A 12,483-nucleotide genomic window follows, 5' to 3' on the forward strand; every position below is an offset into this window, starting at 1 on the left:
CACCAAGCAGTAGCACAGCAGAGCAGTGTGCTCTGTAGGTTGGAATCCAACCGTTGCGGCATCCAACCGTTGGATGCCGCATGTGTTGGACGCCTGTATGTTGGATGCCGTCTGTCAGCGCAGCACCGGTTTGAAAAAAAGAAAAAAGACGCACCGACATTCCATAGGCTAAATCAATGCATTTTGTGATCGCATCGCACAACTAATAGCCTACTAAAACTAACGGGGAATACCAGAAAATAATAATATTTTGACATACGGGAGAAACGGTTGGTGCGGATATTTAAATTGGATCTCTACTACATATCTTTGCTGTTAGGAAGAAACCCTGTATCCCATATTGCAACTTTTAATGCTTTTTCATCATAAATGAATGCCCTATTGTCATACAGTGTCACACAAAAGTAGCAAAAATAGCCAAGCTACAAGCTGAAAATGCGGTGCAATGCGACACATTGAGCTTGTTGATCCACTATTTTTGATATTACAATATAGAGCAGATAACCACACTGATCTTGCATTGGAAAATATAATTTTTATTTTAAATATGAACAAAGGCAGGAGATGCACTTCCCCACAGTTCTTTTTTACACACAGTGCTGGACCCACAAATCATAAATAAATAAAAATAAAAAGGTGAGTCTGCACACAAACTGATGTAGTCTTTTTAAATTATAACCAAAGCTCTAAAGTTAACGTTTCTCCCATGTAGGGCTAATACATTAATACATAAAATAAGGAGACTCTTTTTAAATAACCAAAAGTGAACTTTCTCTTATTATTATTATTACTTTGGAGACTATGGCAAGCGCGATCCTATCGCACACCTTCCTACATGACCAGCTATGGCTTTGCAGTCCAGAGGATGAGATCTGCACGTAATGCGCGGATGCGCAGATTAAACAACAGACAGGCAGCGTTGCGGAATGCGTTTGTGTCAACTGTACTTGTACTTTTCTTCATAGAGAAAAAGAAGAGCACAGGGCGCATATATATATATATATATATATATATATATATATATATATCATTCAGTCCGACTTCACTGTATAGGCTACTATAGTTGCCTTTTCATAAATGATATTTTTTTTCTACTTAAGCTGTCGTGAAAGTTTATAACGTTTTAGAGAAATTTAAAGTTTCAAATGCAAAAGTAGTAGTTGTGAAGGTTAGCAAACTGGACATTTATACTGAATGTTTCCTGTATCCTCATCTTGCGCTAATGCACACAAGTGTTTCACCAGGTTTTATTTGTGTTGTTTCTCATAAGCGTACATCCGTTGCAGTGTGTATTAGGTGTGTTGATGTTGTGTTGTTGTACCAGATTGCAGTGTGTATTAGGTGTGTTGATGTTGTGTTGTTGTACCAGATTGCAGTGTGTATTAGGTGTGTTGATGTTGTGTTGTTGTACCAGATTGCAGTGTGTATTAGGTGTGTTGATGTTGTGTTGTTGTACCAGATTGCAGTGTGTATTAGGTGTGTTGATTGATTGACTGAATTGAAAAATTCATTGATTGAAAAACAAATTTATGTTTTTTTTAAAGTTATGGTTTCTTATATAGGGCTATGCACATGTGTCATGTGACACTGGCCAATCACAGTCCTGAATAGACTGTGATTGGCCAATCACGGTGCAGGGTTAGGCGGGATACATTTTTGGCCAATCACAGCGCAGGAGTTGTGTTGTTGTACCAGATTGCAGTGTGTATTAGGTGTGTTGATGTTGTGTTGTTGTACCAGATTGCAGTGTGTATTAGGTGTGTTGATGTTGTGTTGTTGTACCAGATTGCAGTGTGTATTAGGTGTGTTGATGTTGTGTTGTTGTACCAGATTGCAGTGTGTATTAGGTGTGTTGATGTTGTGTTGTTGTACCAGATTGCAGTGTGTATTAGGTGTGTTGATGTTGTGTTGTTGTACCAGATTGCAGTGTGTAACAGAACCAAGGAGAAGTCGTGGCCGAGCCAGACCAATCTGGAGGAGGACGATGACATTAAAAAGATTAAAAAGGTAAATTAATGGTCATATAAGAATTGATGTCATGTCATGTTTAATGTATCCCAACATGAAAATATATTTTCTGTTTAATAAAGAGCTGGAGAGATATGGAGACTCCTGTTACTGCACTCTACAGCAGAGGTCCGGGAACCCTAGGGGGCCCTCAGAGTTACTACAGGGGGGCCCCCAAATCTTTGTGTGATATGATATATTTTTTTACCTTAACCACTTTAACCCTAGCATCCCTTTTCTGCGGAGAACTTGAGCCAAAAATAGCAGATCTACAAGCTTGTAGATCTGCTATTTTTGGCAAAAAGAGGTTTGGTGTAGAGGGAAAAAAGAGTAGATCAAGTTAAAAAAAAAAACGTTGAAGACCCCTGCTCTATAGCAATGAGTACTATCACAATATAAACACTTATTTTAACCAAAGAAAATCACTTGCCCTACCTTTAAGTAACAGTACTAGAGTAAATGTACTCAGTTTACTTTCCACCACCCACTGACTTGGTGCATGTTGCGTGCGTCCGGTGTGCGTCCAGGTGCAGAGCTTCATGCGCGGCTGGCTGTGCCGGCGCAAGTGGAAGCTGATCGTGCAGGACTACATCCGCTCGCCGCACGCCGAGAGCATGAGGAAGAGGAACCAGATCGTGTTCACCATGGTGGAGGCGGAGACGGAGTACGTGCACCAGCTCTCCATGCTGGTCAACTGCTTCCTGCGGCCGCTGCGCATGGCCGCCAGCTCCAAGAAGCCCCCCATCAGCCACGACGACGTCAGCAGCATCTTCCTCAACAGGTATACCGACTGTAGTGCTGTATAACCATTACATGTTTTAATCCAATATGACCGGGAGCGTATCAAATTATAAGATTTCTTTGGCTTTTAAAATATACACATATATATGCAGATATACAAGCTCATAAGCGCTATGAGCCTGTTAGTCTACTTTTTTTTTTTTTGTCGTGGAAAGTTTTTGCAAATCTTTGAATATATATATATATATATATATATATATATATATATATATATATATATATATATATATGTTTTAAAGCAAACTCCGATCTGTGTTTCTGGGGGGTCCCTGGAACAAAACATTTTGAGATGGGGGTCTGCGGCCAAAACGCATTTCATTTTGACGTGGAAAAGTTGGAGCACCACTGATATAGCAACTATACTGTTGAATTTTGAGAAGCAAAGATTCTCAAAGATTCCCGAGATGCTCAAAGATTTGAGTTACAAATGTTCGCTTTAAAAATATATATATTCAAAGATTTGCACACATTTTCAAGATTTTTCCAAAAATAGCAGATCTACAACCTCATAGTGCCACGTGCTTGTAGAGCTTGTAGATTTTTCAAATAAGTCATCAGTTTTTTATCTGTTCACAATTTAAAAAACAATGACAAATATTGTCTGGAAATCATCACATGGTACTGTATTCACATAACAACAGGCTGCAGCAGATGGGTGTTTAATGATCCGCTAAATGTACTTAGTAATATGAGTACTGTAAGTGTCCACCTTTATGCCTATAAAGGTTCACTAAAATATATATATTTTATTTACATTAACACTAAATGATGGACCTCATACAGGATTCTACTGAATAAAACAAACATAAATTGAGCAGCGGTCAATGTAGTCTCCCAATCATACATTCCAATCATACAACGTGTTCTACTTGTGTGATTATAATACAAAGGTAATACAACGTGTTCTACTTGTGACTCTAATACGAAGGTAATAAATAATACAATGTGTTTTTGTTGTCTCAGTGAGACCATCATGTTTCTTCATGAGATCTTCCACCAAGGCCTCAACGCTCGTATAGCCAACTGGCCTACACTGGTGTTAGGTGAGTGTTGCACAACCCATTTCTATTGATCTAATATGTAGCTATGCTGATTTTATTCATCTGAGTACTGTCAAGCGTTGCAGAACAAATTTGTACTTTTACTTCATTTTAATTTCTACAGCATTTGTAATTGTATTCTCTGCTGCGTAAGACTTAAAATGTCCTGTACACAACCAGGAGTGTTTATTTTGAGCGAATTAATTCACATGAATTAAAACTGCTTGTTTGTGTCATGAATGCAAATATTACTTTGCTTAGATATTTTGTCACACCATCGTGTGACAGAGTATAATTAAATCAGATGTCTAGGACAGTGGTTCTCAACCTTTCAGGCCGCGACCCCCCAAAATAATCATATTTGAACTGAGGACCCCCCAAAATAGTTATATTTGAACTGAGGACCCCCCAAAATAATTACATTTGAACTGAGGACCCCCGAAAATAATTACATTTGAACTGAGGACCCCCCACCCTGACAAGCACTTGAAATTGTAGGAGTTGAGGCATTACATTTAGTTTGACTCAGTTCCACAGATAAATGTTGTGAAAATAGCTGATCTACAAGCTACGAGGCGTTGTGAGCTTGTAGATCAGCTTGTAGATCAAACCCACGGTTTGAGAACCAACTGGTGTAATATGTGTTTTTGTTCTGGTTTGCAGCCGACCTGTTTGACATCCTACTGCCCATGCTGAACATCTACCAGGAGTTTGTGAGGAACCACCAGTACAGCCTGCAGGTTCTGGCCCAATGCAAGCAGAACCGGGACTTTGACAAGCTGCTCAAACAGTACGAGGCCAACGCAGCGTGTGAGGGCAGGATGCTGGAGACCTTCCTCACCTACCCCATGTTCCAGGTATATACTGTATATGTATATATCTCTATATATATGACCCCTCTGTTTTCTGACCTTCCCCATGTTCCAAGTATGTATATATGACCATAGATATAAACGGCCCACAAAAGGTTCAGAAACGTAACTTTGGTCGATTATTTCTCCCGTTTAATAATACCAATTGGTATTGCGTTTTATATCGTTTTTATCGTTGATTAGTCACCTTTACAACGAGGTACAGCTTGTAAGGATCGGGTATTTGTGGAATGAGCAGCACAGCTAAACGTGTGGGTAGCGCTAACAAAGAAATTGCCAAAATCCCCCAATATGCTTCAGTTGGTAATCGTTAGCGACCTGCCAGGCATTGGAGCGACCTGTAGCCATATTCGGGAAGGCACGCTGCCACTCAAAGTGACTGCTGGCCAATCACAGCGCGTCTTTTCCGGGACTTGTCAGAATCTAGTTGTATTATATAACAATGTCCCATTATATTTTTATACAACTAGAAGTCCCGGAAAAGACGCGCCGTGATTGGCCAGTAGTCACTTTGATAGGCAGTTTGCCTTAAAATATGGCCCCCGCAGATACAGACGCCCCAGAGTCGGAGGAGGCGTCTACCTTTTATACGTCTATGTATATATGACCCCTCTGCTGATCTCTCACCTTATTTATGCAGTGTCTAAATGCTTTATAGTCTAGCTGTCTTACGGTGGCGTCACGTGTTCCATGTTCCAGGATACAGTATGGCAAACAGAGAATAAAGCACGCACGTCCAATGTTAGAAGCCTAAGGTGCTGGGCGGAGACAAATAGCCTACTAAGAAAATGCTCTAAGATTTGCTAAGAAAATGTTACCTGAACCAGTGTGCGGACTGACTCCAGGTATAGACCACCGAAGTCTGACGTCATTTACACATCCTTTGTTTGTCTACCTGGTTCGCAGTTTTCCACCCCCGTTCTGAATCTCATAGACGTATTTAATATCGTGTCAAATAAGAACTGTGTTCCAAAAATAAACAAATGACCCCGGCGGTTTGACTCTTATGGATATGAAGCATCAACTGACGGTGAGAAAACGATAATGTTACTTCCGCCGAATTAGTTACATTTTCGCCAGAAACAGACTGTATCAAATATAAGTGACTGACTATCATAAACGATACAGAACCTCCTCCCTGACAATATCGCCGGGACAGTTTGTTTATTTTTGGACCACAATTCTTATATGAGACGATTCTAAGATGACCCAATGTTACTCTCCATAGAGAAATTACTTCCGCAAACCTGGGGATGAACGAATGACGTCAGGACTTCGGTGGTCTATATATGACACCTCTGCTTACCTCACACTGTGTGCGTGTGCGTGTGCGTGTGTGTGTGTGTGTGTGTGTGTGCCTGTGCACGTGCTTTGCTGGTATTTCAGATTCCACGCTACATCATCACTCTCCATGAGCTGTTGGCTCACACGCCTCATGAACACGTGGAGCGTAAGAGTCTGCAGTTTGCCAAGTCCAAACTAGAGGAGCTGTCTAAGTAAGCATGGCTTCATTTAACCTTGAGACCTCACACTTTGATCTAGGACAGGGGTCTTCCACATTTATCAGGCCAAGGACCCCACTTAAATTAGAGAGAGATGAAGCAGGGACCCCCACTACATATTGTATAAAATTGTGTTGCAGATTAAACTAACTAAAGATGTAATAGTTAGCTTCATAGACGTGTATGACAGCACTATAATTGTGTAGTGTGTTGGATTGTAGTGTGTTGGATTCATGTTAAAGGGACTACACCATGAATTTAAAAAATAATAATAATATTTAATATCATATTGTTTATGTCCCTCAAACGTTTTTCAAAAGGTTTGAGCCTAAATCAAGCCTCAGATATACTCATTCCAACTAACTTCTCTCTGGCTTATAAAGCACTTTCACCTGCAATACCACATTGTCCTGTTTGGCACGGGGCGCTATTGAGCCAGTTTGTATGCATGTTATCTCCTGGTTCTGTGTGGAAAAAGCAAAAAAATAAAATAAGAACAAAATAAGAAAAATATAATAAAAAGAAAAAAAAGTTTTTTTTTTTTTGTTGGAACTGAAAAACGGGAGGAATTGTTCCCTGACGTGACGTAGGCAGGGGGACCAAATCAGTTTGGCCTGTTTTTAGACCAATTTACAGAAAACCCCAGATTTGCTGTGAAAGCCTGAGTGTTCAAACTGGGGTATTTTTGGGGATAGAAGAGAAGTAGGGGAGACCAAAAACACACAAAAAAGAAGAAAAAGTTAAAATTCATGGTGTAGTCCCTTTAATGTGTTTCTATGGATTACACTCCCCATGAAGCATTGAATGGATGGAGATTTTTTTAGTTTTTGTCGCATTCCTGAGCCAATAATTTGATGACCCACAGAAAGATGCTAATGTCTCCGGTAGGAGACTCAAAGTTGACTCTTTGTGTCTCCTACCGGAGGAGCCGCCGCCGGTCATCAAATTATTGTCTCAGGAATGAGACAAAAACGAAAAAATCTCCATGAATTCAAGTCTCCATGGGGTGTGTAATCGATAGAAAAAAGTAGTTACGCAGGTGAACTATCCCTTTAACCACTTAAACCCTCAATACTTAGAAAACATATTCTTGATCTGCTTATTTCCCCCTACACCAAACCACTTTGCCGAAAATAAATAAATACAAATAATAAATAAAAATTGCTAAATACATACAACGCACAAGTACTAAGTATCGGTACAATCGATTATTTGCATTGCAAACGTCAAGTCATACAAAGTCAAACAATACAATATGTTACTGTTTACAAATCGATGTACTTCGATTGTTGAAATTAAAATCGATGCAGTTACTGTATCGTTTCACCCCTACTTTCATCCGCCACTATGAATTCAAACACAGTATCAAGGGCCACAACGAGAGAGTGGGGGGGGGGGGGGGCTAATGTTCCCCTCAAAATAAGGATGCTGTAGAATAAAAACATGACTACACATGTTTATTTTGGTGATGTTAGTATACCTATTTGTTTATGTTGGTACATCTTTAACGTTGATGGCCGATGATGATGATGATGATGATGATGATGATGATGATGATGATGATGATGATGATGTGTTGTTTTTTATTGGTCAGGATGATGCATGATGAGGTGAGCGACACAGAGAACATCAGGAAGAACCTGGCCATAGAGAGGATGATCGTAGAGGGCTGTGACATCCTGCTGGACACCAGCCAGACCTTCGTAAGACAAGGTGACACGAGACGTCCATATATATCACTCCTCTCTACTGCATGGAAACATTCCATCCAACTACGCCATCGTCATCTGTTGTCAATACCATTTAACACTTTTCTTTTAAATGTTCTTGTTGAAGCCAAAACAATGTCTTACACAGTACGTCAGTGTGCTAACGTTTGAGGGAGAGAAAGACTGTAGTTTGTATTAGCTTGGAATCCCAACCGATGATGTCACTGGTAGGCAGGTTTCTGAATTGTCCAAAGCCCTCCTCTGACACGCAGAGTGAGTAGACGGAAATGGTCTTATGACAAGCAACAGTGAGGACCAATTATATGAAGATAAGGTTGAAAATGGGGAAGTGGTCCTTTAATTTATAGCCCGCCGTACGATGGTGCAGTGCGGTGAAGAGAGCAGATCTACAAGGTGTTGCAGTGCTTGTAGATCTGCTGTCTTCGCTGTACGACACCATCGTAGGACGTAGTATAACTGAGGTTTAAGTTGTTCCCGTGTGCTCTGGCAGGCTCTCTGGTCCAGCTGTTAGTATAATTCATGTTTAAGTTGCTCCTGTGTGCTCTGGCAGGCTCTCTGGTCCAGCTGTTAGTATAATTCATGTTTAAGTTGTTCCTGTGTGCTCTGGCAGGCTCTCTGGTCCAGCTGTTAGTATAATTCATGTTTAAGTTGTTCCCGTGTGCTCTGGCAGGCTCTCTGGTCCAGCTGTTAGTATAATTCATGTTTAAGTTGTTCCCGTGTGCTCTGGCAGGCTCTCTGGTCCAGCTGTTAGTATAATTCATGTTTAAGTTGTTCCTGTGTGCTCTGGCAGGCTCTCTGGTCCAGCTGTTAGTTAGTATAACTCATGTTTAAGTTGCTCCTGTGTGCTCTGGCAGGCTCTCTGGTCCAGCTGTTAGTATAATTCATGTTTAAGTTGCTCCCGTGTGCTCTGGCAGGCTCTCTGGTCCAGCTGTTAGTTAGTATAACTCATGTTTAAGTTGCTCCTGTGTGCTCTGGCAGGCTCTCTGGTCCAGCTGCCGTCCAGCAGTGAGCGGGGGATGCTCAGTAAAGTGCGCCTGGGCTCCCTGTCCCTCAGGAAGGAAGGGGAACGACAGTGCTTCCTGTTCACCAAACACATCCTCATCTGTACGCGCACCTCCGGGGGCAAACTGCACCTGCTCAAGGTACGTCTAGCCTGCTGGACTATAGAAACACATGCTTGTGCACACACTGCACACAGTGTTCACACTTACTGTACAAACAACCTTCCTCTCTGTTAGATTCAATCTACAATGATCTCTTTATTCTGTTCTATTCTACCAATTACTCTCTTTTGTGTCTTGAAACTCTAAGCGTGTACACGTGGAACCAAATGGACCCCACGGGTCCATTTGGTTCCACGTGTACACTCTCAGAGTTAACTAAACACTGAAGATTTACCAGTAGTACAGTGGTGTCCAAACTTTTTTCAAAGGGGGCCAAATTAGAAAATATGAAAACACCCAAGGGCCAGCTTAAACTTTTTCGATTATAGGCGGATTTTGGGCAAAAATGTGTGGTTTTCAGGCGGATTTGGGGCGTTTTATTGTTACTTTATTTCGGTTTTAGGGTTAAGCAAGAGCTAGAGAAGGTGCAACCATCCTGAGGCAACGGAGGAAAATGCAACTTTCACTTTTATAAATCTTTTAATTTTGTTGAAGGTGCAGGCGGGCCGTTCATAATACAATTTAGGAATGAAGCCAAGGGCCGTATAAAATGTGTCCTCGGGCCGCAAATGGCCCGCGGTCGGACTTTGGACACCACTGCAGTAGTAGATTAGGGTCCCATGAGATATCAAATCATATCAAACTGTGGGGGTCCTTGAAATGAAAAAGGTTCTTCTCTACCCACCAACAGCAAGGAGGAACCTTGTCTCTGATAGAGTGTACTCTCATTGAAGAACTGGACGTCAGTGATGAGGACTGTGAGTACATCAACATTCTCTCACTCTGCTCTAGCATTGCAGTGACATGTCTTTCATCTCGGGGTGTAATGATACATTTTAACATCATCTAGGGGTGTAATGATACATTTTAACATCATCTAGGGGTGTAATGATACATTTTAACATCATCTAGGGGTGTAATGATACATTTTAACAGCGATACGCTACGCATCACGATACATGGTTGACGAAACGATACATTGGTTCATACGACATTGGTTCATTCATGGCGATACGATACGATACGATTCAATGATTTAAAATCCATACAGTAACTATTTAGCAAAGAAATTAAATCTGTGTGAAACGGGTGGATGGAGCAGGTTTTTTAAGGGAAACATTTATTATTATGGATATAAATAAGTAAACACAGTGATTCTTGACATGAACACAGAGAATACACACATTTATCGATAGACCAAGTGTAACTATATGTAATGGAAAAGTAATTAAACCCCTCTTTCTTTTTTCTTCTTAAAATTGCTAAATACATACAACGCACAAGTACTAAGTATCGGTACAATCGATTATTTGCATCGCAAACGTCAAGTCATACAAAGTCAAACAATACAATATGTTACTGTTTACAAATCGATGCACTTCGATTGTTGAAATTAAAATCGATGCAGTTACTGTGTCGTTACACCCCTGCTTTCATCCGCCACTATGAATTCAAACGCAGTATCAAGGGCCACAACGAGAGAGTTTTTACCAAGCGACTGTCAGACTACTGAACAAAACCTAAGCTTGTCGCTTGTGCTTTTATCGATCGTGTAATAATGCTGAATGCATTTTACATTTTGATCTAGAACTTCACTACAACTACTTTAGTTTTATTTTGTGCTCTTCTCTTATAAACTGCAACAGTGAACGCCTGTACGAATAAGAATTTCACCTCACCTGTGACAATAAGATTTGATTGAATTGATTGAATTGATTGATTGGTTGATTGAGACGCCATGTCTTTGTCACGTTGCAGACAACGCGGCGGGCCAAGGCTTCAACCACCTGGAGTTTAAGATGGTGGTGGAGCCCCCAGATGGACCGAGGTTCAACGTGGTCCTAATGGCTCCCTCCCGTCAGGAGAAGGCTGCGTGGACCAGTGACATCAGCCAGGTAGACCCGCCTCTAAATCAGGGGCTCTCAAACTGTGACATACTGTACTGTGTCTTAGGGGGAAGGATGTACATATTTATGTACCGTAATATGATATTAAGATGCTATAAAGTAACAAAGTAATTCAGGGGTGCTGGTGGATGAAAAGGGTATTTACAGGGGTGACCTGAGCCGAAGATGTTTGGAAACCAGTGCTGTAAACCAAGGCCAAGGGTCCCCAAACTTTTCAGGCTGCGCCTGCGACCCCCCAAAATAATCATATTTGAACTGGGGACCCCCCCCCCCACCCTGAGAAGCACTTGGAATTGTAGACATTACGTTTAGTTTGACTCGGTTCCACAGATAAATATTGTGAAAATAGCCAAACTACAAGTTCACGCGAGCGTGTACGTAGATCAGCTATTTTCACAATGTTTGCCTCATTCTTACGTAATATTTGACAATTTGGCCAATTTGGTATTACAAAGGTATTAAAAGTCCTAACATTTTTACTTTAGAAATGTTGCAGACACCCTGTAGACACTTATACTGTATGTTGGTTGGTTTGCACATTAAGCTAATCATCCGGGGACCCCCCAAAATAATTTGGGCCCTGACCCCCAGTTTTGGAACAACTGTTGTAAACTATAGTCTATGTTTGCTCGCAAATCTTAACACACGTCTTCTTACATCACAGTGTACTATATACGGTCAGCCTGTGGTGTTGTAAACCTGCACAGGAAAACAAACTATGGGCCAAATGTTTTAAGCCCCTTAAAGGGCAAAGGCTGAAGCTTTGATATGAACTGATATGATGTATGTAAGTTGTAACCAAGGCTGTGAAAATGAGGACATAATGTACATCATACAATATTGAATATATAGAGGCGGCCTGGGCCGTGGCGGGACGGTCCAGCCTGACTGCATGTCGCAGGTTCGACTCCCGTTCCCGACAACCTTTGCTGCATGTCAACCCCCCCATCTCTCTCCCCATTTCCTGTCAGCATACTTTCACTATCCCAATCTTAAATAAAGGCATAAAAAGCCCCCCCCCCAAAAGAAAAATATATCCACCTGTTTCCTAGGCTTTTCACTGTGTTCCACTTCCTGTCTTTTGATCCAATGAAATCCAATGAAACCGGTCAGATGACTAATGATATCCAATGAAATCCGACAGGAAGTGGAAAACACACAGCCAAGAAACAGGTGAATAGAGGCATAGAAATAGGTACAGTGCTACAAACAGTTAGCCTGGTAAACCCTCCCTCCGGAAATCTAATTTCTATTTGATTCCAGGAGTGAGTCTGGCCTGATAGCCCATTGTGGGGGTTTCTAGTGGAATTACCAGCTAACCGAGCCTATCAGCGTCGTCGCACATCGTTCTGTGATTGACAGCGACAGTTGGCCAATCAGGTGGCGAGTTCGAGTGAGCCCAAAACACGAACGGCAGCCATCTTTTTCTGTCCGCTATAATCTCCGCGATTTTTTGACTTC

General features: G+C 41.3%; 1 protein-coding gene across 1 annotated transcript in view; it reads left to right on the forward strand.

The window, feature by feature from the left end:
- The window catches only part of rasgrf2a (Ras protein-specific guanine nucleotide-releasing factor 2a), a gene marked incomplete at its 5' end in the record, with an annotated part of 43,813 nt that overhangs the window by 12,582 nt on the left and 18,748 nt on the right, over nt 1–12,483 (forward strand). The window contains 9 exons of the mRNA XM_080418862.1: nt 1,921–2,007; nt 2,535–2,788; nt 3,772–3,851; nt 4,512–4,705; nt 6,107–6,216; nt 7,817–7,935; nt 8,931–9,094; nt 9,807–9,873; nt 10,874–11,010. Coding sequence (XP_080274988.1) covers nt 1,921–2,007; nt 2,535–2,788; nt 3,772–3,851; nt 4,512–4,705; nt 6,107–6,216; nt 7,817–7,935; nt 8,931–9,094; nt 9,807–9,873; nt 10,874–11,010 — 1,212 coding nt within the window. The remainder of the gene's footprint in view (nt 1–1,920; nt 2,008–2,534; nt 2,789–3,771; nt 3,852–4,511; nt 4,706–6,106; nt 6,217–7,816; nt 7,936–8,930; nt 9,095–9,806; nt 9,874–10,873; nt 11,011–12,483) is intronic.

This window comes from Gymnoscopelus braueri (genome assembly GCF_963280865.1).
Source record: "Gymnoscopelus braueri genome assembly, chromosome: 22".
NCBI classification, from domain to species: Eukaryota; Metazoa; Chordata; class Actinopteri; order Myctophiformes; family Myctophidae; genus Gymnoscopelus; species Gymnoscopelus braueri.